Source organism: Gossypium arboreum, chromosome 11 (assembly GCF_025698485.1).
Source record: "Gossypium arboreum isolate Shixiya-1 chromosome 11, ASM2569848v2, whole genome shotgun sequence".
NCBI classification, from domain to species: Eukaryota; Viridiplantae; Streptophyta; class Magnoliopsida; order Malvales; family Malvaceae; genus Gossypium; species Gossypium arboreum.
Window position 1 is genome coordinate 131814422 of NC_069080.1, and position 27931 is coordinate 131842352.

At 32.4% G+C, this 27931-nt stretch overlaps 4 protein-coding genes, 1 long non-coding RNA gene and 3 other non-coding genes across 8 annotated transcripts; 3 read left to right on the forward strand and 5 right to left on the reverse strand.

Moving 5' to 3' along the window:
• LOC128284586 (small nucleolar RNA Z103) lies at positions 1-103 on the forward strand. Its single transcript, XR_008275011.1, has one exon. It is a non-coding gene; the product is annotated as a small nucleolar RNA Z103 (small nucleolar RNA).
• A 58-nt stretch (positions 104-161) lies between these two features.
• Positions 162-261, forward strand: LOC128284585 (small nucleolar RNA Z103). The gene has a single exon (XR_008275010.1). It is a non-coding gene; the product is annotated as a small nucleolar RNA Z103 (small nucleolar RNA).
• Positions 262-368: 107 nt separating this feature from the next.
• Positions 369-467, forward strand: LOC128284592 (small nucleolar RNA snoR1). The gene has a single exon (XR_008275017.1). It is a non-coding gene; the product is annotated as a small nucleolar RNA snoR1 (small nucleolar RNA).
• Positions 468-2225: 1758 nt separating this feature from the next.
• Positions 2226-4986, reverse strand: LOC108470518 (proteasome subunit beta type-4-like). The gene is made up of 6 exons (XM_017771863.2): positions 4859-4986; positions 4679-4743; positions 4507-4583; positions 3188-3317; positions 2878-3037; positions 2226-2791 (listed from the first exon to the last, which is right to left on the reverse strand). Exons 1-6 carry the CDS (start codon positions 4862-4864, stop codon positions 2552-2554), a joined length of 678 nt encoding a protein of 225 aa, XP_017627352.1. The 5' UTR covers positions 4865-4986; the 3' UTR covers positions 2226-2551.
• Positions 4987-15124: 10138 nt separating this feature from the next.
• LOC108473225 (uncharacterized) lies at positions 15125-20334 on the reverse strand. The gene is made up of 2 exons (XM_053021881.1): positions 17102-20334; positions 15125-15920 (listed from the first exon to the last, which is right to left on the reverse strand). The coding sequence occupies exons 1-2, from the start codon at positions 17169-17171 to the stop codon at positions 15325-15327; spliced, it is 666 nt and encodes a 221-aa protein (XP_052877841.1). The 5' UTR covers positions 17172-20334; the 3' UTR covers positions 15125-15324.
• Positions 17410-18998, reverse strand: LOC108473139 (receptor-like protein EIX2). The gene has a single exon (XM_053021880.1). The coding sequence runs from the start codon at positions 18996-18998 to the stop codon at positions 17478-17480; it is 1521 nt and encodes a 506-aa protein (XP_052877840.1). The 3' UTR covers positions 17410-17477.
• LOC108471865 (receptor-like protein EIX2) lies at positions 19052-20345 on the reverse strand. Its single transcript, XM_017773415.1, has 3 exons — positions 20129-20345; positions 19158-20011; positions 19052-19063 (listed from the first exon to the last, which is right to left on the reverse strand). Exons 1-3 carry the CDS (start codon positions 20343-20345, stop codon positions 19052-19054), a joined length of 1083 nt encoding a protein of 360 aa, XP_017628904.1.
• A 6630-nt stretch (positions 20346-26975) lies between these two features.
• Positions 26976-27832, reverse strand: LOC128284159 (uncharacterized). The gene is made up of 2 exons (XR_008274498.1): positions 27633-27832; positions 26976-27297 (listed from the first exon to the last, which is right to left on the reverse strand). It is a non-coding gene; the product is annotated as an uncharacterized LOC128284159 (long non-coding RNA).
• Positions 27833-27931: the final 99 nt, after the last annotated feature.

A 27931-nucleotide genomic window follows, 5' to 3' on the forward strand; every position in this document is an offset into this window, starting at 1 on the left:
ATGGATGTGATGATAATTTCCCCAGATGATCGAAGCTGAACATTCTGTGCGACTTTTTAGATCTCTAATTCGTTAGAGATTCCAAGCCAGAACTCTGATCCATCTTCATCTTTTCCAAATAATATTTTTTAAAAAAATTGTTATGGAACTTATTTGTTAATATGGAAGTGATGATTATTTCCCCAGATGATCGAAGCTGAACAAACTGTGCGATTTTTGTCTCTAATTCGTTAGAGATTCCAAGCCAGAACTCTGATCCATATTAATATTTTCTGTCATATTCTTTGATTTAAAAATTACAAAAATTCATGTAAAATATATAAAAAATTTAATTTTTTTATGTAAAAAAAATTGTAATTAATGATGGAGGCAAAGATGAAGAGTGCTTTTATAATTTCTGACACCTCTTGTATGAGAAAAGCTTTCTAAAAGCTTTTCTTTGAGCAGAGATAGCAACTCTCTGAGCCTTACCAATATATATTTTCTACTTTTTGGTTTTAATTGTAAATCAAATGTTTTATTAGTAGATGAAAAGTAAATTTAATCGAAAATTTTCAACTTAATTTAATGTTAAAATTGCCTTTAAGTTAATAATAATTTTTAGTAAATCGACCCTTAAATTGAAATAAAAAAACCATTCATATAATCTCATTTCGAATTAAGTAGTCATAATTTGTCAAATATTTAAATTTGTTAAATTTTTAATTATATTTTATAATTATATGTTTTAGGTTTTTAACTTTTAAGGTTCTATTAACAAATTTTAGATGATTTGACACTTAGCGGACAATGCATTGTTTGAAGGCTGAGTAATATCTTCTTTAATATAAAAAGGACTAAATTGATAAATGAAGAAAGCATGAAGGACCAAAAGTGAAGTGCTAGTATACTATTAAAAGTTTTGAGTTTAATTTTCTTGTTTTAAAGGCTTGAAAAATTCAATCCATCGGCCCCAAAATCTTATTATGCTGTGGAAGAGTGAGTGGAAGAGAAAGGAAGAGAGTAAAATGGTGGAAGTCAAGGATGACGTCGAACTTTAAATGACACTTAACAATTTTAATTTTCATTATTTATAAATTATATCAAATTTAGTCCTAATTTTAAAAATATTTTCTCTTTGCAGTCTTTTTCTCAAAAGATCATATTTGATTGCATATGAGTTGATAGATAACTAGTGTTAAAAGAATAAATCACCACAACATTACTATAATGATAGATACAAGTAGATTTAATTATGAGTTGGATCATATGTTTAAGTTTAAAATTTATTTAAAAATAAAAAGATTTGGGGTAAATATATAGACTTAAAATTAAAGATTAGTTTAAAAATAAGTTGGATCTCAAGCAATACATTTTTGGCCAACTTGACTCAGATTTGTAAAAACATTGTAGCTGTTTGCTGTTGTTTACTATTATTATGTTGTTTTGTTACCATTTTGTTGTTTGTATTTACATATTATATAATTTTTATTTTATTATTAATTTTATTACTATTTTAAAAGCTATATTAATGTTATTTAAATATAAATATTTATTTTATATGTATTTTTAATTTGTTAAAAAATATTTATACTAATATTTTTAGTTTATTTGATTTATCATATTTTTTAAATTTATTTTATATAAAATAATTAAAAATTTATATGAATGAGATGAAATAAGCTTGGGTTTAGTTTTTTTTTTTTTTTATCTACGCTGAGTTTGAATAAAATTTTATGCTCATTTTTTGGGCCAAACCTTAAACCTAATTTTTTGCACTAACCCAAATCAATCCCGGCCTAGTCCATAATTACCTCTAGATACAACTACATCTTTGACACAAATATATTCAATTTTTTAAAACGTTTTTCCTTTGAATATTCATATCCCGTAATCATATTGAAATGTATATCAAACATGAATAAAAAAAATTAAAAACCCGAGCTGAAATAAAGGAAAGATCATCTACTTTCACAACTGCTGTAAAGAACCATAAAATTGCATCAAAGCTCACAAGGAAAAAAGTCTCGATTAACATAATGATGCATCAACTTTTTCTATTTTAGCCTCCTAATTTGGTTGTTTCATGTTCTTTTTAATATGCTATAGAAGTTTTGAATAAAGGACGATGTTTCTTACAGTTACCATTACCATGGAGGCCCCTGTAGAGAGAGTTGAATTGCATTTTGTCCCCTCTACTAAAAAAAATTGACAAATTAAATCCTATCAAAGAGCAAACTGGTCCCTTTATCAACAATTCCATTCAATTTTAATGTTAAAAACTAGCCTTTGTACGTCAGCCTAAGGAATACTAGCACGCTATGTGTCACTATCTACTTATTCGGTTAGCCAATGGATGAAAATTTAAATTTGTTATTTGATCTAATGTATAAAGACTAATTTGCCCATTTTTTGAGTAAAAGAGGAAAAATACAAATCGACTCTTAGTACAAGTGCCCCTATAGTACTTTTACCAATTGTTCTTCAATATTAGGATCTCCATATCATTTATAAATGTGTCGGAGATGCGTAATCAGAGAATTAAAAACTCGAAACAACATAGTAGCATGGGTTAGGAGCTTTTATCCAAAAGATGGAGTCGGCATGTGTAAAGGAAAATATGAACCTGAAGTTTGTTAACGGCTGATCTATCACGATAAAGGAGAACATGCACGCATTTCTCCAGTAATTTAACACCATCTTCAAAGCTCAAGTTCTCGTGCCACTCTTGACGGAGAATTGGCCGTGCAAGGTGATTACCAAATCCGGTAGCAACATGATTGTCCTCAAAGTTTACACCAATCATACTGACCTGAAGAGTGTAGTTATAAAATGGTAAGTTAAAAACCTGAAACTGCAACTAGCTCACTTCGGAGAAAGATACAACTTCAAGCATACCGTTCCAAGATACTTGTTTCCGTTTTTAACTCCACCAAGTACAAGGGAGTTCCATAGTGGATTGAACTTGTTACGCCTGTTATACATAACTCGAGTCAAGTAATTGTGCACCTCTTTAGGCCCCAACGAGTTGCCATCGTCCCACATATTGTCATACAAGCTACATTAATCGACTTTATGTCAGAATTCAAATAACTAAAACGTCAACTACCATCAAAACCCAAATGAGAATTGTGGAGAAAAAAGTAATACTAAAGCTCATGAAAGAATAACCAAAATACAAGTGTATCATTTCTTAATCGATACTTACATAAGCTCATCGAGATAATGCAAAATCTCTTGGAAATCACTGATTTCCCCACTTGCACCTAGTAGAGAGTGCTTGCCAATAGGCTTCATTCGCTCCACACTCTTGTACCGCAGGGTGGACCCGTATGAACCTATTATTCAACAGAATCAAGGCATTAAACAGGTGTATTTGTTAGATAGTGAAATTGCTATGATCAAACAAACATATACTAGTACTTGAAACAGCATACTTATAGATCAACCGAAGGAGGTGACCAAAACCAAAAACGAAAATCAGCAAAGCATACATGGGCCAAATGATATAGGCAGAATATTTTTCATTAGAAGTACATACTGGACATCACAGGTTTTAAGTATTTCATCTAATAAAAGAAGAGTAAAGACTTGAATTTTAATGCGAAAGAGCATGAAGGTTCATTCCAACTCCGTGCCGTTTCTCTCTAGGATAATCTAGCATCTATGCGAAACTGCTTCAACCTAAGTTGCTACAACTCTTCATTTTCTTTAAGCACTTGTGGCTAATGCCAGTTTCCGACACATTTGGCCATAGGTATGGGGATTGGGAATATGATCTCCAAGGACCCTCCAACAACAATGAAATGTAGAACAGAAAAATTGAATATATTGTGTCAGACACCCCCAACACTCATTCAACAACATCCTTTCACCTCAGTCAAGGCATTACCTTAACTGACAATTCTTAAGCTACTTACCAACACTCAGAATCAGCTAACCGAACCATCTATCCTGTCAACAACATTATATACAGCATTAAAGGGTTGAAGAATATTAAGGAACATAAAATAATCCACATGCATATCACAAATCCATAAACACAGACAAAAACGGTAAAAGTACCATGGAGGCTCTTGTACTAAGAGTCAAATTACATTTTGCCCCCTTTGCTAAAAAAATTGGGCAAATTAGTCCTTGTCATTTGCTCAAAGAGCAAATTGGTCCTTCTTGTTAAAAATATCTATTTGTAATGCTAAAAACTGTGATACATGGCATACCATGTGCATCTCGTGCTGGTGTGCAAGGACCAGTTTTTACAAGTAGAGATGGATGAAATTTTAATAGGGTACAACATGCAATCGTACAGGGGACTCTTCGGTACTTTAACCCACAAAAAACATAAGAAAAAGGCTTCAGATCAATGCTTCCTAAAGCTAATTGCCTAAACTCTATAGTCATTCACCTGCATACCATATTCAAAGAGCATAATCTACTTCCCTATAACATCAATGATTCAAACACATAAAAGAAACTGAACAATTCAGAAAAAAAGATAAAAGGCCAATGAAAGTGAATGAACATGACCTCCCATATCAGCAGCCATTAAAATCCCATCTTTGTACTTTAAAGCCACAACTGATGTTCCAGTCACATATGGGTACCTACACAATTTAAGTAAAAAAAGGGGGGGGGGATTTTCAAATGCCCAATTACCAAAGAAAACCCTAGTTCAATTAAATCAGTCGAAAGAACATACAGAGTCCTCTGGGAGTCAGATTCAGAACCGAGTAAGCTATTTTCAGGTTGTTTTAAAGCCATGAACTGCACAAGAAACAAATGGAAAAAAGGGGGTAAAGTAAATGTTTTATTGAATGAAAAGTGTTACATTAAAGATAATAAAAAAGGGTTTTTGAAGATAATTCAAGGAATAACTCACATTCATCCTGAATTAAGGGTTTGGATGGGTATATGAAAGAAAAACAGAGGTAAATTGCGATGTGATTGATGACTACAAAAATAAGAGAAGCGAACTTTGCTCTTAATCCGAAATCAAAACGGGTCCTGCTCCAATATCTATCGGATTAGAACCCGGGTCTTTTCCCTCCTATTATTTCTCCACATTAGTCATATTACTTTTCTTAATTTCACCTTAGAAATTGGAATCCATTAAGAAGATGAGATCATTACATTGTGTTGAAGATTGTGCTACATTATTATTTAAAAGTTAAAAATATTTTATTAAAATATTAAAATATATTTAATATATAAATTAATTTATGAATTTAATAATTTTTCTCACATTAAATTTTTTTAGATTATATTAGTTTTTAAGGTTGATATCATTACATAGACTAGTCCCTAAATTAACATCGTTTTTTAAGAATTTGTTGATGTGAACAAGTACGGGACTATCACATGGAGAAATAATGAAATAATGAAATAACATGTAAATTCATCTTTAACCATTCTTAAAAAATTTAAAAAAACCTTAAAATTTTAAAAGAAATTTAAAATTTGTTAAAAATATAAATATATAAATTATAAAAATTCAAAAAAATTATATATATAAAGTGAAAATATAATAACAAATATAGTTAAAAATTCAAAAATTCCAAAAATTAAATATGTTTAAAAATCCAGAAATAAATAAATTTGATTAAATTTTTAGTAAATTACAAGAAATTGTAAAATATAAATTAAAAAATTTAAAGATTCAAGAAACAAAAATTGACTGGCTGTGGTCAACTCCTATTAGTATTGGTCCATGCTAGTCAAGTCCAATTAACTTTGGTCAGCGCCTCGTCAATATTTCATTATTCTTTTCTCTTTTTCATTGTTTGTAACTTTCTAAAATGATTTTTATATTATTTAATTTTATTTGTTATATATTTTAGATTTAAAAATATATTATTTTTATTTTTAAAAGTTGAATATTTAAAGAGTAAGCTTTTAAATGTTAAATTTTAACTTAATTTTTTATATATTAAAATTTTTGAATTTTTATAATTTATAATATCTCTTAAAAATTTTAAAATTTTCTGATTTTTAAAAATTTTAAGGTTTTTATTTTATTTTTAGCAAATTCTTCAAAAACAAATTGTGTTAGTATAGGGACCAATCTAGTTTAGGGGTCAATATGATACAAAATAGTTTAGGGGCCAATGTGAGAAAAGTTACCAAGTTCAAGAGCCAATCTATATATTAAGCCTTCAAAAACCTAACAGTGTTAGCCATAGGGACCGATTTGTCTAACAGATGCCAACCTTAGAGACCAATGTGATCCAAAAAAAGCTAGGGGCCAATTTTAAAAAAATTGCAAAGTTTAGGGGCCAATTTATATGTTAATCCATTAAAATATTATACTTATAAAAAATATTTTTTAAAATTTCAAGTGATGATGTGATACAATATCAAGTGACACACTATCACACATTAACAGAATCTAGGTTTAGGGATTAAATTGGGAAAAAAAACTACCACGTCCTAATACTTATAACAACCAAAAAAAAGTTCAAGGACCAAAGTGAGAAAAGTTGAAAAGCTTATGGACTAAATGTTATTTTATCCCATTTTTTAAATATATGTTATTGTCAAAAAGTTAAATTCAACTATTCATCATTATATTATGTGTAAGTTGTGAATTTAATCTTTTATACACTAATTTGATCAATTTTAGTCGTCACCTTTAGTTTTTGTACTTTTATAATTTTGAAAATTTAATTTTGACCCAAAACAATAGTACTTAATCTTGTTTGGTTAAATTCTACTATTAGTCATGTCTTATGGGTAAGTAGTGGATTTATTGCATGTTTTTCAAATAAATTATTTTAGTTCTTATATTTTTGAAATTTAAAATTAAAATCTTCACTCAAAATTAATAGTTAAATCTATTAATTGGCATTGTTGTGAGTATTAATTGAAAATAACAAGTTGATATGTCATTACACATATAATAATATGTTTTCCGCATTAAATTTTAAAAATAATAAAACTTAAATTAATGAATTTGACTGCTATTATTTGATTAGACTGAAAATTCAAAATTAAAAAAATACAAAATTAAAAATACAACTCTTACATAATATATGAACTAATAGTCTTGTTAAAATCTTTCACTAACTCAATTATAAAATTATAAAACATCCCTCATGAAAGAAAAAGGAAAAGCTTTAGTAAATTAACTAAATTTATTTTAAAAATTACTCACTATTCATATAATTCTTTTACAAATACCCAAAGATATGATCTTTGACAAATTTTTTTCTCTTTAATTTCATATTTTCCTTTAAACTTACATTTCATTTTGAATAAGCAAACAATATAAGATATGTTGTAATGGATGTTATGTGTGTGTGTGTGTTTTTTTTTAATTTCTAACTTAAATTGAAGACAACCATAACATTTTAAAATTCAATCTAGAGATTTGTTAATCTCAATTTGGTGAAGGTTGATATGGTGAAATAAGTCAAGAAAAGAATCAGATTTCTTTGAAAGACATAGGCAACTACTTTTGTATGGGCCTAGGAGGGTTGGGATTGCAACTTTTTAAAAATCCGACATTGAATTGGCTTCGTCCAAATCATGAATATCTTTAATTAAAAATTATACATTGAGTTTTTATGTTATACAATATAAAAAGCAGATACTGGGTTGGTGCCTAAACACTCTATTGCTTGGATGGCAATCTTAAACAGACTTCTCACTTGCGATAGATTGTTTAGTCATGATATGGTTTTTTGATTGTTGTTTGTTGTACTTTGATGCTTTTGAGTTTTGAAATCACTTTTTTTTTTTAGTGTTTCTATTCTCGAGGCTTGTGATAACTTGTTCTAGGTTTGTGTTGTATCAAGAGGTCTATTGGTATGTGGTTTCAAGAATTTAACTGGATAACTTCTTGTTTGAAAGGTAAATCATTACTTGTCTGTCTGCTCAAGCTGGTATGGAATGCAATTGTGTACCTTATTTGGTGTGAAAGGAATAGTAGGCTATTTAGAAATTCTTCTAATTATGTTGAAGTTTTGTTTAAAAAAATTAAAAATGTGCGTTTTCATCTTAGTGATAGATATGTTTCATGGATTCAGACCCTGTCAATAATCGATTATGTTTGCTGATAATACTCTAAAATGACGTGTTTTTATATATTAATCATGTGTTTATTTTGAGCTTGAGCCTACTAATTTGAGCTATTTATGTCTTTTTATCTTTTAGGGACTAAATTGGAGGCGAAAAGTAAATTCAAGGGAAAAAGCGTCAATTTGGAGATTAAATGGGCCAATATGCAACGTGGGACAAATATGGTGCCAAAAGTGCGAACATGGAAGGCACAAGGACTTAAAAGCAAATGAAGAGATTTTATTTTGGAAGACTCTATTTTCTTTTATTCTATTAGGATAATTAATATTAAGATAATTATTAAGATTATTCAAATTTAGGATATTATTTTAATTATCTTTGTTTATCTTTAATTAAATGTATTTATCTTTTTAGAATTTAAGTTCAATTAGACTATCTCCCTAGCACTATAAATAGGGGGTGAAGTGACTCTATTTGAGGATCTTTTTCTGTAAACACTCTCCCCCAAAAGTCTTTTGTTCTTTCATATTTCTTTTCAATAAAAATTCGTTTTCCATATTTTTATTTATTTTCTTTCCCTCCATTATCATGAGCCACTAAAAAACCCTTCTAGCCAAAAGTTGTCAATATTTTTCCAAAAGGGTTCTTGAGGCCTAGAATCCGTACTTAGCCTTCTCGCTAAGTATTCATCGTTCTCACTTTTCTGGTGACGCTTGGTCCATGGCCCTTAAGTAAGCTTTTCAGCATATGCAAAGGCGACCGCTTTGTATGTTTTGGAAGGACTGCATAGTCGGTTCGTTAACTTATCATGCGTCGGAGGTTGGCGAGCCAAAGAGACAAAATGGCGTGGGATTCGCCATTGAGAAGCGTTGATCTAGCATAGATTCTTGGCTAGAGTCGGGTTCCTAAAAATCGTAAATCTAATCTTTGGAGCTGGTGGTTGTAGGCGTCCTCTTCCACTATAATCGGCTTACTTGAGTCGAGAAGGATCATCCAAAAGCCAAGGATTGAGCCCAAGGTGGAATGAGACAACCGAGGTGGAACTTTCCCATAAGAATTTCTTTTCTCTTAAAACTCTCTTTATTATTTTATTATTTTCGTAATCATAATTTCATAAACTTTAAATTCTGCTTTTATTTTATTTTCACTTCCAAAATCAATTCTTAAATTCTGTTTTTTATTTTTTTTTCAGGAACGCAGGTTTTCTTGGGCACGATTCTGCCTAGGATTTCGAGAGACAAGCATTCGTATAATCCGGTCCCTGAGGATTTGACCCTACTTCCCCTTTACTATTTCTTTTTCATTATTTTACAGGGAATAGGATATTTTTGGTGCTCTCAACGACCGCATCAAATTTTGGCGCCGTTGCCGGGGATCGGCAACATACTAATCTTGTTTTTCTTTGTTTTCTATGACCAGATCTGCTCCAGGTACTCTTGTGTTTGACTCAGAAATCGAAAAGACTGCGAAAGCTAATCGAAAGGAAATAAAACTAAGGAAAAAGCAGTCAGTGGTGGTTGGAACTCAAAGCAATCCACCGCCAGAAATTAGAATCGACGACGAAGTAGAATCTAAGGTTAACGAAAACCCTACTCAAACGTTAGAAAGTAAAGAAGAAGAAGTCGATTCCCCTGAAGAAGTGCTGAACACTAGGGTTGACGAAAACCCTAATTTAACACCTCAACTTATGGCTCAGACAATTGACGAATCGGCAAGCGCCGACAGAACAACCGCCACTATGCATCGCGTATCCTACTATGGATACTGATTTTGAATTAAAGTTAGGCTTAATTCAGCTACTGCCAACTTTCCGTGGGTTACAAAATGAAAACCCCCACAAGCATTTAAAAGAATTCCATATGGTTTGTTTGAGTATGAAACCTCAGGGGGTAACTGAGGATCAAATTAAATTGCGCGCTTTCCTTTTCCCTAGCGATTCACCAGGAATGGTTATTTTATTTACCTCCTGGATCCATTACAACTTGGGCTGATCTATCTCGTTTATTCCTTAACAGGTTTTTTCCTGCATCACGAGCGGCTGAGTTAAGAAGAGAAATCGTGGGCATAAGGCAAAAAGACGCAGAGACTCTATACGACTATTGGGAGCGATTTAAGAAGTTGTGTGCAAGTTGCCCACAACACGGTATAACGGAACAGTCTTTGCTCCAGTACTTTTATGAAGGCTTGAAACCCATGGAGATGAACATGGTAGATGCTGCGAGTGGAGGAGCGTTAGTCAACATGACTCCACAATAAGCAAGAGACTTAATCTCCACAATGGCTGCAAATTCCCAGCAATTTCGAGCTAATCCTGAACCCCCTAGAAGGGTTCACCAGCTAAGTAATTCTACAATTGAAGATAGACTTGATAGACTTACTAATATTGTGAATTCTCTTGTTACAGAAAAATCGAAACCAGCCAGTATGTGGAATATGTGCTACACACGAACATACGATCGATCGTGCTCTAGTCGTGTGACGATTCTATGGCCCATTTAGATGCTGTGGGAAATTTTCCTGGGCCACCACAAAGACGATACGACCCTTACGCCAATACCTACAACCCAGGATGGAGGGACCACCCTAATTTTAGTTATGGGGCTAATCCACGATATAACCAGCCATACCAAAATCGAGCCCCACAACAGTCGCAAGATTCAGGTAATTCTTTAGAAACTTTAGTCAATAAATTAGCAACTAATGTCCTTGATTTTCAACAGCAAACTCTCAATTTCCAAAGAGAAATGAAGGGTTTTCAGCAGAAAACTGAAGCATCCATAAGGGAGTCGACCACATCAATTGAGAAATTAAACTCTCAAAGGAAACTGCCATCACAAACAAAACCAAACCCGAGGCAGAATGGGAATGCAGTAACGTTACGAAGCGGAAAGATCCTGGAACCAGTTCCTGGCAAGAATCTTGGTCAAGAAATCGCCCAGAAAACTCCAGGAAACGACGAACAGATCCGAGCGAAACCCCCACTGCCAAAAATCCAACCTCCATTCCCAGGACGATTAAATCAATGTCGAAAAAGTAAGGAAGACAAGGAGATCCTCGAAACATTCAGGAATGTTGAGATCAACTTACCACTGTTAGATGCCATTAGACAGATTCCGCGGTATGCCAAGTTCCTCAAAGAACTTTGCACCAACAAACGAAAACTAACAGGTAATGAAAAGGTAAGTGTTGGTAAGAATGTTTCTGCAGTTCTACAGCGGAAAATGCCGGTTAAATGCAAAGATAGGGGTATGTTTGCTATTCCATGCAAAATTGGCCATTTGGGAATTAAGAAGGCTATGTGTGATCTAGGGGCCTCCATAAATGTAATGCCTTATTCTATTTATGAATCACTTAATGCGGGTTTTTGACAAAGACAGTGTTACCATTCGGTTGGCGAGCAGTGTCTATTGTGCATCCAGAAGGGGTCCTCGAGGACGATTAGTCAAAGTCAATGGGCTTATCTTCCCTGCAGATTTTATGTGATAAAATGGAGGAGGATAACACTCGGTCTTCGAGACATCTTGTTGGGCGACCTTTCCTTAATCTGCGAATACTAAGATTGATGTCTGAAGCGGAACCCTCACAATGGAGTTTGACGGGAGATTGTGAAGTTTAACGTTTATGGCACTATTAGTCACCCAAGTGAAGTCTTGGGCGTAAACTGTCGACATAATTGACTCATCAAGAGAAAAACTTTTGAGTCATCTTATGGAGATAAACCAAAAATGATGTTTGATGATTTTGAATCAGTTAATAAATTATTGGCTCTCATGAATACTAAACTTCTACCTCCTGTTGTGCAGGCACCAGGTCTGAAATTAAATCCACTTCCTGAACATCTCAAATACACATTTTTGGAGAATGATGAGACCATTGCCAACTTAAAGGGATCAGCCCTTGGAGGAAAATACTGGAACCAAAGAAAGAGGCGCAAGGACAATTAAACCCAAATATGGTGGACGTGTTAAAAATGAGAATTTCCAAGCTCATAAGAACAAAAGAATTCAATTGGAACATTTTCAATACTAGTTGAGGCGTCAAGCTAGCGACGTTAAACAATCGCTTGTTGGGAGGCAACCCAATCTTTATTTTATTTTTATTTATTATTTTCCTTTATTTTCTTTTATTATTTATTATTTATTATTTTATTTTATTTTATTTAAATATTAATAAATTTCTCTTCTTCCATCTAGGTGAAATAGAGCGAAAATACGCACCAAAACAACCCTATCCATGGTACCAAATAGTTCTATTCCAACCCAAAATGCCATATCCTGCCGCCAAACAGTTCTATTCTAGCCTGAATGCTATATCTCTACACCAAACAGTCTTATTTTAGCCTTAGAATCCCCAAACCTGCAGCCAAACACCCATTTTCAGCAAATAAAACCCCAAACCTTACATTTTTCCCCTAAATTTCTCCATAACCGCCGACTCCTCTCTCCTCCACCACCCACCACGATTTCTTAGCCACCATGGTGAGAACCCAAGCCAAACCAACATTGCACACATCACTCACCCCGTCTCCACCTCTTGCCGCTTCGCCATCTTCTTCTCTACTGTAGCGCCAACCGACCAGTAACTACATGGGGAGTTTTTCTAAACTTTTTTTCTCCACTTATTTGTTTTCCTTTTACTTTCACATCGAGGACTATGTGTTTTAAGTGGGGAGGCATTCTTCGTTATTCTTGTTATTATCTGCTATTTTCATTTGTCATATTGTTTGACTTTCATGCATGATTCTTACCTTCTAAGGAAGTTATGATTTTTCCCATAATTGATTCCATCTCCACTATTTTATTTTTATTAGGCTAAAAATAATTGTGATTAATAGGGTTAATTCTATCTTGCTTTTCGTAAAATTGATCAAGTTTAATATAATGTGAAAACTTAAAATGATTGCATGCTTAATTAATATTCATGGCTATTAGGTGATTATTGAAACTTATTTTTGACACTTAAATTTTTTTCTTTCTGAGTTCTCAAGAATTTTAAATATCGTTTAATTTTTAATAAATGTTTTCCATGGTTATGAGTCTGACTTAGATCGTGGTGGTGATGAGTAACCGGGTAGGGTGCTTGGGTTGTCATTCTACTTGGCGTCAAAAGGTTGTGTGACGTGACAAGTAAAACTCCGCTAGCCGAGGTTATGAGTATGGCTCAAATCGTGATGATGAGTAACCGGGTAGGGTGCTTGGGTTGTCATTCTACTTGCGTCAAAAGGTTGTGTGACGTGTTGGGTAAAACTCCGCTAACCGGAAATAAATAATTTTAGGAGTATGTTAATGAGTAACCGGGTGGTGTGTTTGGGTTGTCATCTCTCTTAGCGTCAAAAGGTTTAATATATTCCTAAGTAAATAAATAATAATAAATTTAAAAAAATCAAAAATCAAAAAGGAAAAAAAGAGAAGAAAAGAAAGATGTACTAATAAAGTTGCACTTGGGGACTAAAGGAGGAAATAATTAAGGTGTCTTAGTAGGTTTGGTAATTTACCTAAATGGCATAACTCAAGTCGATCTTAATTTTGTGTGAAATAATTGGAATACTTTTTCTGCTTTACTTAAAGCAAGCTTATAGGTCTCTTTATTTTTCATATCGTTTTTAACTAATTTTTATGAAACTTTGGAGTGGTATTTCTTTTATGGCGAAATCTAGCTTTCACGATCGATAGGAACCATACTTGAGGGCAAGCATGGGCTAAGTAGGGGAATTTGATAATACTCTAAAATGACGTATTTTTATATATTAATCATGTGTTTATTTTGAGCTTGAGCCTACTAATTTGAGCTATTTATGTCTTTTTATCTTTTAGGGACTAAATTGGAGGCGAAAAGTAAATTCAAGGGAAAAAGCATCAATTTGGAGATTAAATGGGCCAATATGCAATGTGGGACAAATATGGTGCCAAAAGTGCGAACATGGAAGGCACAAGGACTTAAAAGCAAATAGAAGAGATTTTATTTTGGAAGACTCTATTTTCTTTTATTCTATTAGGATAATTAATATTAAGATAATTATTAGGATTATTCAAATTTAGGATATTATTTTAATTATCTTTGTTTATCTTTAATTAAATGTATTTATCTTTTTAGAATTTAAGTTCAATTAGACTATCTCCCTAGCACTATAAATAGGGGGTGAAGTGACTCTATTTGAGGATCTTTTTCTGTAAACACTCTCCCCCAAAAGTCTTTTGTTCTTTCATATTTCTTTTCAATAAAAATTCTTTTTCCATATTTTTATTATTTTCTTTCCCTCCATTATCATGAGCCACTAAAAAACCCTTCTAGCCAAAAGTTGTCAATATTTTCCCAAAAGGGTTCTTGAGGCCTAGAATCCGTACTTAGCCTTCTCGCTAAGTATTCATCGTTTCTCACTTTTCTGGTGGCGCGCTTCCGTCCATGGCCCTTAAGAAGTAAGCTTTTCAGCATATGCAAAGGCGACCGCTTTGTATGTTTTGAAAGGATCGCATAGTCGGTTCGTTAACTTATGCGTCGAGGTTGGCGAGCAAAGAGACAAAATGGCGTGGATTCGCCATTGAGAAGCGTTGATCTAGCATAGATTCTTGGCTAGAGTCGGTTCCTAAAAATCGTAAATCTAATCTTTGGAGCTGGTGGTTGTAGGCGTCCTCTTCCACTATAACTGGCTTACTTGAGTCGAGAAGGATCATCCAAAAGCCAAGGATTGAGCCCAAGGCGGAATGAGACAACCGGAGGCTGGAACTTTCCCATAAGAATTTCTTTTCTCTTAAAACTCTCTTTATTATTTTTATTATTTTCGTAATCATAATTTCAGCAAACTTTAAATTCTGTTTTTATTTTATTTTCGCTTCCAAAATCAATTCTTAAATTCTTTTTTATTTTTTTTCCAGAACGCAGTTTTCTTGGGCACGATTCTTGAGATTTGAGAGACAAGCATTCGTATAATCCGGTCCCTGAGGATTCGACCCTACTTCCCCTTTACTATTTCTTTTTCATTATTTTACAGGGAATAGGATATTTTTGGTGCTCTCAACGACCGCATCATTTGCAATGGAGTTTGAGAAATGTATAGGATAGGCTTTTGATTTTGGTTTATGTAATCATTATATATTTTTGTTTTATATAGGTTCTTATTGTACAATTATAATTTAATTGTTGTGGATTATTGGATTATTAGATAATACAATTAGAAACCCAAAAAAACACACAAATTTGAACTTAATCTATCTATATATATTCTTCTTAATTAAAGAAAAAAAAAAACCTAAAACACCATGAAGTCACTATACATTCAAATGCATATCCGATATGCATTTGAATCTGAATCCTTCATAACTCAGTCATTCATCAAAACTCGGAATCTGTCAATTTTTTATCGAACTCTTTACCCTCAATGATTCGAAGCACATAATGTATTCCATTAGCCACATCATAGACCATCAATCCAATCCTACCACCCATATAACCTCCCAAATGGCTTCCCACAAGATAACCAAACTTCCCAAGCACTTGTTCACCGAAAAATCCCCCACCGTAGGCTCCAAGCAATGTTCCTTTACCTCTAAAAAACCCTTCCGACATAGTCCCACCATAGTAAACAACTTCGAAAAAGTCCCACCCGGATGAAATGATCGGACCCGTGACGCGCTCAGCCTTTTGCGTCGCCAGCTTGGCTGCTTTTTTCCCAGCCTTTGTGGCTTGTTTCGCCGCGTCTTTGGAGGACAGGCCTTGTGACATCGCGTCTTGTAACGCCTTCTGCATTGCTAAGTTCTTTGATTTCTCGACATGAGCGGCTCGGATGTTGTAGACATAAAGTTTAACACCTTCTTTCACTGCGCAAGCTATGGAACCAACCCCCATATCAAAGCAATCCCACAATGAAAATTGCCCTGTTTGGGATAATACCACTTTCTCTTCCCCAGCCAGTTTCCTGCACTTATCAGCTATAACATGAAAGAAATGAAAAAGAAAAATTTTAAAAACCATACATAGTACGTACGTACATTCATAGGTAAAAGTACCATAGCGCCCCTATATTAGGAGTTGGATTATATTTTATCCCTTTTATAAAAAAAAGTATAAATTAATCCCAGTACAATAAATCAAAGAACAAGCCGGTCCTTTTTATTAAAAAATTCATCAATTTTCTTGTTAAAAATAGACAATTACATATAGTGTGCCTAGTGTATATTATGTTGATGTATAAAGATTAATTTTAACAATGAAAATGAAAGTTTTAACATAAGACTAGTTTGCTATTTGTTCTAATGTATAAGAATTAATTTATTTAATTTTTAAGTAAAGGAGCACAATTTAGTTTGACTTATAATACAAAAGTATCCATGATACTTTTACCAATCTCTATACATAACTAAAATTGAGCAAAATATGCACATAAAAGCTAAGAAAAAAAAGCTAGATAAAGTAAATTCAACCAAGGATGAAAGTTTTTTGCTAACTCATGATGCTTCAACTTGATTTTTATGTATATATACTCGCTCAAAATCCAATTTTATTTAATACTTTAGCTTTCTATTTTGACCATAACCCTTAAAAGATCTATCTAATCCCATGACCATTCATATGAAATTTTACACAATGTTTTATATATTATATTAGCTTTTACAAAATCAATCCCATTCATATGTTACAAAATTAAAAAAAGTGACATTTTAATAAATATATCTGAGTGAGACAGAAATTAATCCTAAAGATTTTAATGAAAAACTTAATTCACCTTGCTTCAAACTCAATTTTTAAAAACAAAAAATCACCCTATATGGCTGGGGTGGATGGAATCTCAATAACTTAAAAGAATTTTTGTTGGGTATGTATTTGACACGAATATATTAAAATTTTTATAAATTATTTTATATATTTTTGAAAGATTTTATGTTGATTCTTGAATGTGTTGAATTCAAATATATACTTTAAAATAAAAATAGAAAAAATTATAAACAGTTATACCAATTTGATTCATAAAAGTTAACAAAGAAGAGAGAACAATATACTACATTAAATTTTACAAAATTTGAAATTAACTTGGAGATTTAAATTCCAACATTTACGACTTCTTTTATTTTCCAGACCAAATGCAAAAACGAGGACGTTTTGAGGTTGTTACCTGTCTTACTGAGAAGGGTGAGTCCAAGGATGAAGAGCAACAGCTGAACTCTTTTTTTGTTGAGATCCATTGGCAACAGTTAGATAATGACAGAAAAAAAATTGGCTAATCCTATTTACTACTATTTTTGTTGCTCCTAATTTGAAGGATCAAGGAGGAAGAAGACCAGATCTATGGCTGCCACGTCTACTCAATTATTAAGTTAAGCAACTGATGGAATTTATCAAACGGCATTTTTTGCTGAAACTTATTTTCCTTGTAAATTATTGAAATACAACAAAACATATTCATACATAATCAAAACACAATTTGATCCAATCTCCAGTAAATTATACCAACTTTCGACCATGTTTAGACATGTTTTTTTCCCATCAAACTACATACCCATAGTAGCCCAAGACACATACAGCTTTCGACTAACATGGTCCAACTTTAGATAGTATGCATGCCTCCAAGACCTGATGAAAAACAAGGGAGCCACTACACCCCAAAATCCCATTACAAAGCCGAGAACTGTGCTAACATAAAGCCAATTCACGTTACTTCCTTCACTGCTGCTTCCATTATTTGCAACATCAGGTGGAGAACGTTTCGTGCTGCAGTGTTTAGTGAGAGGAGGTCCGCAAAGATGATTGCCCATGTAAGAAAAGTTTTCAAAGCTTTGAAGTTGAGTGCTTGTTGGGATTTGTCCTGTTAAGTTGTTGTAGGACACATTAAAGTGATTCAAGAAATTCAAATTGGAGAAACTTGAAGGGATTTCACCATTCAATTGATTCATCGACAAATCAAGAGATTCCAACTCCATGTTGCCAATTTCATCTGGTATATTTCCTGTTAAGAGATTTCTTGACAGATTTAATGATCGTAGCTCAACGAGACTTCCAAGTTCCTTTGGGATCTCTCCCGTGAGACTATTAGTTGAAAGGTCCATGCTGGTAACAAGCCCTAGTGTGGCACTGTAATCATCCTCTCGTCCTTTCAGCATTAATAATGCACTGAAAGAAATGAGAGTAGTTCTGGTACTTGCCCATAGAAACTGATAGTTCTTTTGGTACCTTCTGTAGGCCATAGCACTCAAATTACTTAAACAATTTGGAATAGCTCCAAAAATGTTGTTATGGGAAAGATCCAAATTCTGAAGATATTGAAGATCACAAATTTCGTGAGGAAAATAACCATCAAAATTATTTGAACGAAGGCTTAGAACTGTAAGTGATGAGAGCTTGTCATCGATCCATGCCGGTATATTTCCACTGAAATGATTTTCACTAAGATCAAGAATGCGCAAATTCGTTAAATTTTGCAATGTGGATGGTAATTCTCCAAACATGCTATTATTTCGAAGGTTTAGCCAATGAAGAACTGTACGTCCCAAAGAAGGTGGGATTTTTCCGGTCAAATTGTTGTTCCCCAAATTAAAATTTTTCAAACTTTCTAAATGATTCCAGCAATCTGGAATTTCTCCGGTGAGAAGATTTTTATCAATGAAAAGAACTTCAATCCGTCCCCTACTTAATGAATGACAAACTAATTCAAAAAGAGATCCTGAAAATGAATTATTTGACAAAATTAAAAATTGTAAAGTTGGGATTACTCTTGGCAATGGGCCTGTGAATCGATTTGAAGTAAAGTCAACGCTATCTTTCACGTTCAAATAAGAAATCCCTCCAGCAAGTTGATTATAAGAAAGATTTACATATTTAAATTTAGGGGAAAGGTTGAAAAACCAAATAGGCACAAAATCTGAAATTCCTGCACCAGAAATATCTAATTCAGACAAGTTCTTTTGAAATTTTAACCAATGGGGAAACTTCAGGCCAAGTTGCCATCGACCCAATTCGATAGTTTGACATTGAAACGGTGGAATCCAGCTTGAGTTTGGTTCAAATCTGAGCATGTTTTGTGATGCCTTCAGAGTTGTCAATCTCGTGAGATTAGAAAAATAGATTTCTAATACAATTCCTTCAAATAGATTATACCCAAAATCCAGAGTTTCCAAACTTTCCAGTTGTCCAAAACATAGAGGAAAAGTACCGTTTAATTGATTTTCTGAAACATCAAAGTATTTCAAAGATGATAACTCCCCTATCGATGATGGAATTTGACCATTTAATTGATTTTCTGAAACATCAAACAACTTCAAAGATGATAACTTCCCTATAGACAACGGAATTTGACCGTTTAATTGATTTTCTGAGAGATCAAGGTGAGTAACAGAGCTCAAGTTTCCAATGGCACTCGAGATTGTTCCTTGTAACTGGTTTGAACTAAGACTAAGGAAATGAAGACGGTTTAAACTATACAAGAAATTGGGTATGGACGAATTGAGATTATTCAAATTAAGATCAAGAACTTCAAGAAACGAGGTGTTCCCAAAGTAATCTGGAACTGGGCCTTCCAAAGAATTTACACTAAGATCAATGGACAGAAGACCATGAAGACTAAATATCCACTTAGGTACTGAAGAAAAGAAGTTCCGAGAAAGATCAAGAACAACCAGTGATTTTGAAGAATTAACATTGATCGAAGATGGAACATCTTCTAAACCACAAAATGACAATTGCAACTCTAACAAAGAAGGAAGTTTGAGTGGTACCTGTACCCAATCGGTTGCTTTAGAAAGATTCGCAAAGCTCAAATCAAGGTACTGCAAGGAATAAAGTCCAGAAACCCATTGAAGACTTTTTGATTTGAGATCATTACCTCGAAGATCAAGATACTGCAACTTTGAGAGATTCCCAAGGTTATGAGGAATTGCTCCCTGAAATTGTGCATAAGAGAGGTTAAGATATTGTAAACTCTCCAGCAAACCGAAAAATTTCGGAATATGTATGCTGCTAAAATTGTTATTGCTCAAGTCCAGGAAACTGAGATGCTTCAACTCCAGCAGTGAAGGATTTATTTTGCCTCCTAGCAGGGAATTGTATTAAGCTTCCCATTCAGCATTTGTTGCAAATTCATCAGGCTCTGAAAGAGGAGCCAAGTGCAGTTGGTTGACGTGGCCTGTTGAGTTATGGCAGACGATACCAGTCCATTCACAGCAATCCCCACCTTCAATCCATGACGATAGCCTGTTTGAACGATCAATAAGATGATTCTTGAATTTCAAAAGAGCTTCTCTCTCACTTTCGATGCAAAGTAGGTTGGAATTGGCATGACAAATGGTAAAACAGAAAGCGGGAATAAAAAGAAGAAAAGGGAATAAGGAAAGAGGAAGAGGAGTAGTCATGGTTGCAATTGCCATGGCTCTCACAACTCCAAATATATAGAGTAAGCTTTAGCTAAAACACAAAAATACATGAAGCGCAAGGAAGTTTCTTCCAACAAAATGCATTAAAATGAAAATAGTCTGTCGGAAATTTAATTATCCACAAAACGTTATAAAGTTGAGTCAAACAAAAGTCTATGAAGAAAGCTCCACTCCCACATATAAGACTTTTTAGGTCTTAAAAGCTAAAGGAGATAAAAAGAAGAGTAAAGCACAAAAATAATCACTTTTGTTTGTCTTGGATTATAGTTTAGTCACTATGTTTGAAATGTTACGTTTTAGTCATTTACGTTATTGTTTTGTTATGAAATTGTCATTCTACCTTTAAGTTCCATTACCTTCCTAACAGCGATCCTACGTGGTGGTCCAAATGGGTTTAAAATGTCAATTTGGATGTCCTATGTGGCAGTCCAAATTAAATTTATTTAATTAAAAACCTATTTTCATCCCAACAATTGAATATCCAAGTTGGCATTTAAAACCTATTTGGACTGTCACGTAGGACTGTTGTTAGGGAGGTAACAGAGTTTAACTTTATAGTGACCACTTCGTAACAAAATGATAATGTAAGTGATTAAAACGTAACATTTCAAACATAAGTGACTAAAATGTAATCTGAGCCAAATAAAAGTGACTATTTTTGTAATTTACCCTAAATAAAAGGTAATGGAAAACACGGAATTTGAATAAGAAAAGCAAAATTTTGATATTTTATTGAAATACTACTTCAACTTTTATTGAAAATAAATCAATTTATCTTTTATTCTACTTTATTTAACTCATAAACTTTTATTAAGTTTCCAAGCTTCAGATTAGTTGATTATTTGATTTTATCAAATTATGAAGTAAAATTTTGAAGGTTAAAATATGTTATACATTTTATATGTTTTAATTTTAATTTTATAATTATAATTTTAAAATTTAATCTCTATATTTTAATGGCATGGTACTTAAAATTAAAAAAAATTCACTTTATATTCCTGTATCAACAAAACATAAAGTTTAGAAGCATGTCAACTTAAACAAGTCTATGGAGTAAGTACAGTGGCGAAATTAAGGGGTTAGCAGGGCCTCGTCCCCCCTAAAATGAATATTTTTCATAAGATCCTTTTAAAAGTTTAAATTAGTAAAGGTAAAATAACATTTTACCCTCTTAAAAATATAAAATTTGATTTAATCTTTTAAAAATTATGAAGATATAGTTTATTAAAATGGTGAAATTGTATTTTTTCTATCATAAAAATTAAAATTTAATGTTGACCTCCAAAAAATTTTTTTAGTTTCACCCTGAGTAAGTCCCACTCCCACCCAAAATATATTGAAAAAAAAACCATTGTTAATATTCTTTTATTTTTTTTCTCTATTTTTTTTTGTTTGCTAGTATTTTCTTTCCTTATATACAATAAGCAAAAGAAAAAAAAACCACTGTTAATATACACCATTAGTCTGTCTCGTGACATCGAAGGCGGTCTTGTGAATTCTCCATTCTGCTCCCTATGTTGCGATATTGAGCACTCCTTCTTGTGACATAGCAATCGGTATCGGTTTATTACACCTTCTAATGGTCTCTTGCATACTTACAAAGTCCATTGACTCATCCTTAGGCCTCATTTGGCCCTTAAGGTTAATAAAAGACTTAATTTTCACATTTTATTAACTTAAAAGAAACTTAAGAAGACGTAACTAAAACTTAATGAAACTACTTGTTTTCAAGCTCCTAAAGTGTGGAAATTAATTTAATATGCTATACAAAATTACGACAGATCATTCATTCGTATAATATTTTGCTTTATGATGATGATATGTTGATTGCAGCTAAGGACCCATCCGAACTTGAAAGACTTAAAACCATGCTTAATATTTGATAAATGATAAAAATAATTATTTTAATCCCGTTCTTAATGCGTCTTTGGATGATTATTTATACAAATTAGTAAATTTATGCTTCTAATCCTTTAAGTTCATGTTTTTATATTTAGGAGAGCATTTGTGAGTCAAAGGAGCGAAAAATAAGCTAAAATCGGACAAATAGAGCATATTTTAAGAGCTACACGGGCTGGGCCTTCCCACATGACCATGTGCCAGACCGTGTCGATTTCGAGACTCACATCCCAAACATGCGAAAAAACACAATTTTCAGCTTTCTGAGCATTCTAAACTCTATAGATACCAAATAGAAGAAGAGAACGGGAAGTCATCAGAGAATATTGAAGAAAACAACTCGAAGAACACCATTGGAGCCAACTCTGAAGTGGATTTCCATCAAGATAGAATACCTCCTTTTAATTTCTTTTGAAGTTTTTATGAGTTTCTTTATTTCTTGTAGTTATTCTAGCTTTGAAATGTTTTTATTCACAATTATGAACAAATTCCCTAGATCCCCAGAGAAGATGAACCCTATGATGAATTCTATTATTTGATTTCTAATTTGCGTGATAAATACTTGGTTCTTATTCTCAGTTATATGTGCTGATATTTTGTTTTAATATTTCCAGGATATTAATTCATGTTTAATGTGCTTAAATCAGAGGAGGAAAAACCCTTGTTAGATCTAATATAATTGAGTGGAGTTGCATGCAATTCAAGAAATAAAACGATATAAATCTATCGGATTAGAGTCAAATCTAATAGGGGAATATATAGATCGAGTTAATGCGATAATAGGGGGTTTTAATTAGAAAGAAATTTCAATTAATCAACCTAGAGTTAGTTGCTCTTATTCTCTAAAGAGATTTTAGCATAATTTAGGGATTCCTACGGATCAAGATACCAAGTGAATAAATCGTTTAAATTAAATTCATAATAATAGATGAAGCCTAAGTGGATTCTTTCTTGTATATTCTTTCTCATTGCTTATTATTCAATTTTTCCTAATTTATTTTCTGTTGAGTTCTTTAGTTAAATTAATTTAGTTTAAAAACAATCAATCCAAATTGTCGGCTAAATAATAGGAAAACGGTAATTATTAGTAATTTTAGTCCTTGTGGATACGATATCTTTACTCACTGTAGCTATATTATTTATTGATAAGTGCACTTAACTTTTTCGTATTTTTAATTAGCCCCGTGATAGATGTCAAACTTACCCTGCTAGATGACAATCTCTTTGTGACCCTAATATGAACAATATCTATGATATTAATTTTTTTTCTCTTCCATCAATACGATGCTAACCTCCAACTACCACTTGGGGTCCAGCTTCTTTGTCACTATTCAATTACTTCAAACCCATTTCCTCACAGTCTAATACATTAGATGCTTAAAATATATTGTGCCATGTTCTTCAACTTTCTCTAATTAAACAGAATTTCAATTTTGGCTATCAATGAAACATGAAATATATTTAACCTCTTTTCCATTTTCATTGTCTTTTGCCTATTAACAACCACTTGGGGTTCATCTTCTTTATCACAATCCAATGCCTTCCAACTTATAATCTGAATAATTAGATGCTTTAAAAATAGTGCCATGTTCTTCAACTTCCACTAATTACCCATAATCCATCTCTGTTTCTTTCTATTTTGTTCCCTGAATTTCCATTTTGCTTCTTCATATCTCTTCAGCTTCTTTCTCATACCTCCATCATGCCTGTCATTGGAGAGGCTGCTCTTTCTGGGTTTTTGAAGCTGTTGGTGCACAAATCACTCAACTCTGCACTCGACTTTGTTGCTGATCACAAGCAACTCGACCAACAGCTCAAGCAGTGGCAGTCCATATTACTTGATATCCAAGTTTCCCCATGGTTAAATTTTCAAACGATTTTTTCTGTTTTAGATATCAATTTGGGTCAACAGCCCACGTCCACCAACTGCACTTGGCCGCTTCTCTTTCACCTTACGAGATATCCAAAATTTCTGCATCAGACATATCTAAAACAGATAAATTCTTTTGGTCAAATTATAATATTAAAATTTATAAAATTAAAAATATTCTAAATTTATATACTCTTTTGTATATTTAAGAAATAAATCCTTATATTTTTAAATTTATATTTAATTATTAACACCATTAAAATTCTCCTATTAAATTTACTACACATTCTTTTTCCTTTCCAAATTGGCAGGTCATATCATTGGAGTGAGATTTACTCCATATCCTGTCAACTTTATTTCCCTTCTTCTTCGAAAGTTGATTTTTGTTGCAAAAAAAATGAAAATGGAAATTATTTCTTCAATTGAGATTCATATTACATCTGTGATTTTTCATATTTGATTATAAATATAAGTTTTTTTCCTTTGATGGTTTCATCTTTTTCCTCTTTTCATAATTACCAAAGGGTAAGGTGTATATAGTCAAAATATGGGGCACCAAATTGTAAATACAATTAATTAGAAACTTACCTTGAAAAGGAAATTTTCAACAGTCTATCAATTAGATGCTTTTTTCTTTTCTGGAAATATGGGTCCAAATTGTAAATGCAATTACTTAGAAACTTACCTTGAAATGAAATCATCTGGAAATATGGGACCAATATATGTGAACAATATTTTTTTTCGCAGTTGCTAGTGTTGTTCCAATTCGTACCTTTGTTGACTTTTCAACAGCTAGCAATGTTTGGTACCATACTATCTATATACTATATTTTAAGAAAGAGTTTGCAGAGTAATTGATTTTTGTGTTTCTCTTCTTCCAGATATAGAAAAAAATATATGGAAAGCATGGTACCAACCATTGCTGGCAACTACGAAGATATAGGGTAAGCCAAAACTGAAAAATATTGTTCACATACATTGCCCCCATATTTTCCAGAGAAAAAAAATGCATTTAATTGATAGGCTGTTGGAAATCTCCTTCCAAGGTAATTTCTAATTAATTGCATTTACAATTTGGTGCCCCATATTTTGACTATATACACACCTTACCCTTTGGAAATTATGAAAAGAACAAAAAGATGAAGCTATCAAAGGGAAAAAAAAACTTGTATTAATAATTAAACATATAAAACCACAGATGTAATATGAATTTCAATTGAAGAATTTTTATTTTTTCCAACAAAAATCGAGCTTTTGAAGAAGAAGAGATATAAAGCTGCTCATGGTTGCAATTGCCATTGCTCAAAACTCCAAATATATAGTCTAAGCTTAGCTAAAACACAAAAATATTGTGCACATACATCAAGCGCAATGAAGTTTCTTCCAAAACCCCAAATTTCCACAAAATGCATTTAATTAATAATTATCTGTTGAAAATTTGGTAATAAAATGGGAAATTTCCCAACCCTTCTTCATTGATAATATTATCAATATCCGTAACGTGGTGTTGGTGAATGTGGTATGATGAGTTGCAGTTGGTTGGATGGACTTACATTGGTGTTTTTCATGCATTGGGTTGGGTTTTACACTTTCTTCTATTCAATAATTATTTTAAGACTGCATTACTCACGTTTTAAGAGTGCATTATTCACTTTTGGGACGAACATTGAATTATTTTCCATCTCTTCATTGCTTCCAGCCACTATATTTTTCAACTTTTTGCATATTTAAAATCAATTTCTTAGTTTTAATAAACAATTTCAACTTAAAATATATTTTATATATATCTAGAATGTTTCCCATTGATAATCAAATGCTTAAACTAAGTTTGCAGCAAAGAAATTTACGGAAATTTCAATCATTCTCAGTCTCCTGCCTATAAATTTTGTATTTAATAAGTCCAGTATATATTGTACTTTTTCATAAGTATATAATAATCATTTAATTATATGCATTTAAAGATTAAATTGATATAATTTGTAAATATGAATAATTAAATTTATTGAATTATTCAAATTAAGATCAAATTGATAAAGTGTGTAAGTATTGAAGAATAATTATGTTATCATACCAATTAAAAAGAACCATGTCTTCACTTCCGTTAACCATTCAACGAAGAGTGACAATATAGAAACGATCTAAAACGTTATGATGAAATTAAAAATTTATATAATTGGGTGACCAAATACATAATTTGCCCTAAAAAAAAGACCTAACATGATTTCACAAACAGCTTGGGATGCATCTAAAAACAGCCATAAAATATACAGAAATATTTTATTTTTAGTATTATAGTGTGCACTTTTTATTTAAAATATTGTCAATTTCATTCTTTTTTTTTTGTCAAAATTAGATTTCTTTTTAATTTTTATTAAAAATATCATCTATTTATACTGTTAAAGCTATTGAAAAAAGCTAGATAAGGTGAATTTCAAACAAGGATAGCAAACAAGTAAGACGAGTTTTTTTTTTGCTGGCTCATGATGCTTCAACTTAGATTTTTATAGATACTCACTTAAACTCGAATTTTGTTTAATACTTTAGCCTTCTATTTTGACCATAACCCTTAAAAGATTTATCTAATCCCATGACCATTCATATGAAAATTTACATAATGTTTTATATTACGTTAGCTTTTACAAAATTAATCCCAATTATATTTTTCAAAATAAAAAAAAATGATATTTTAATACGCGAGATAAAAATTTGACTCTAAAAATTTTAACGAAAAAGTCGATCCCCTTGCTTCAAACTCAATTTTTAAAAATAGAAAACCATCTCTTTATGGCCGAGGTGGATTGAATCCCGACAACTTAAAAGAACTTTTGCCAATCTCAATTTCAAATACAGGTATGTGTTTGACATGATTATATTAAAACTTTTATAAATTGTTCCATATTGTTAAAAATTGAATGCTGATAATGACTGTAATAGCCAAATTCGGCCTAAAAGAACCCAAACTAAATAAACAAAAAAACAGTCCAATACATAGCCCAAAATTAAAACAAAACCTAATTTAAAACCCCGATCAGCCCACTAACCAAACTAACCCTAATAGCCCATTTGCTTAAAAGTTTTCAACAGCAAACCCTAGCCCCCATCTTATCAGCCGCCGCTCCTCACCAATGGCCACCACGCACACCACCAACCACCAGCCTCACGCGCATCTGACACCACCTGCAAACATACCAAAACACTCAAGATACAAGAAAACAAAGAGGGAAAAAACAAAAAAGAGGCAGAAAACAAAAACAAAAAAACAAAGAAGAAACAAACAGAGAAGAAAATAGAACAGGCATGTATTCGGCTATAAAAGCCATTCTTGATCCTTTTGTAATTTTTTGACGAACATTAAGTAATCAAAAAGCAAAAAGAAAAGCAAAAAGAGAAGTAAAAAAGGTTGATTTTGATTTCCATTTTTGTGTTCTTTTCTTCTTCTTTTTTATATATTTTTATCTTTTATTTTTTTTATCTCTTCTAAACAAAAATAATAAGAGAAAGAGAGGGCTTACCCGGAATCCCTATGATTGTGTCGTCGGAGACTCTCTCCGTTGCTGAAATCAGACCCAAAGGGAGGAGAGGAGAGACTTTCTTCCTCTTGATCGACGGGTTGACGGCGCAAAGGTTAGGGTTCATAACCCTAGTAGAGAGTTGAGAAACAAAGGGGGAGAGGGTGTTTTGGTTCTTATCTTAAAAAATAAAATAAGAAAGGGTAGATTGAAAAAAAATGAAGATTTTGGTTTTATTTCATCTTTAAAACGACGTCGTTTGGTGGGGTAGGGGTTTGCACATTCTCCCTAAAAGGAAAATT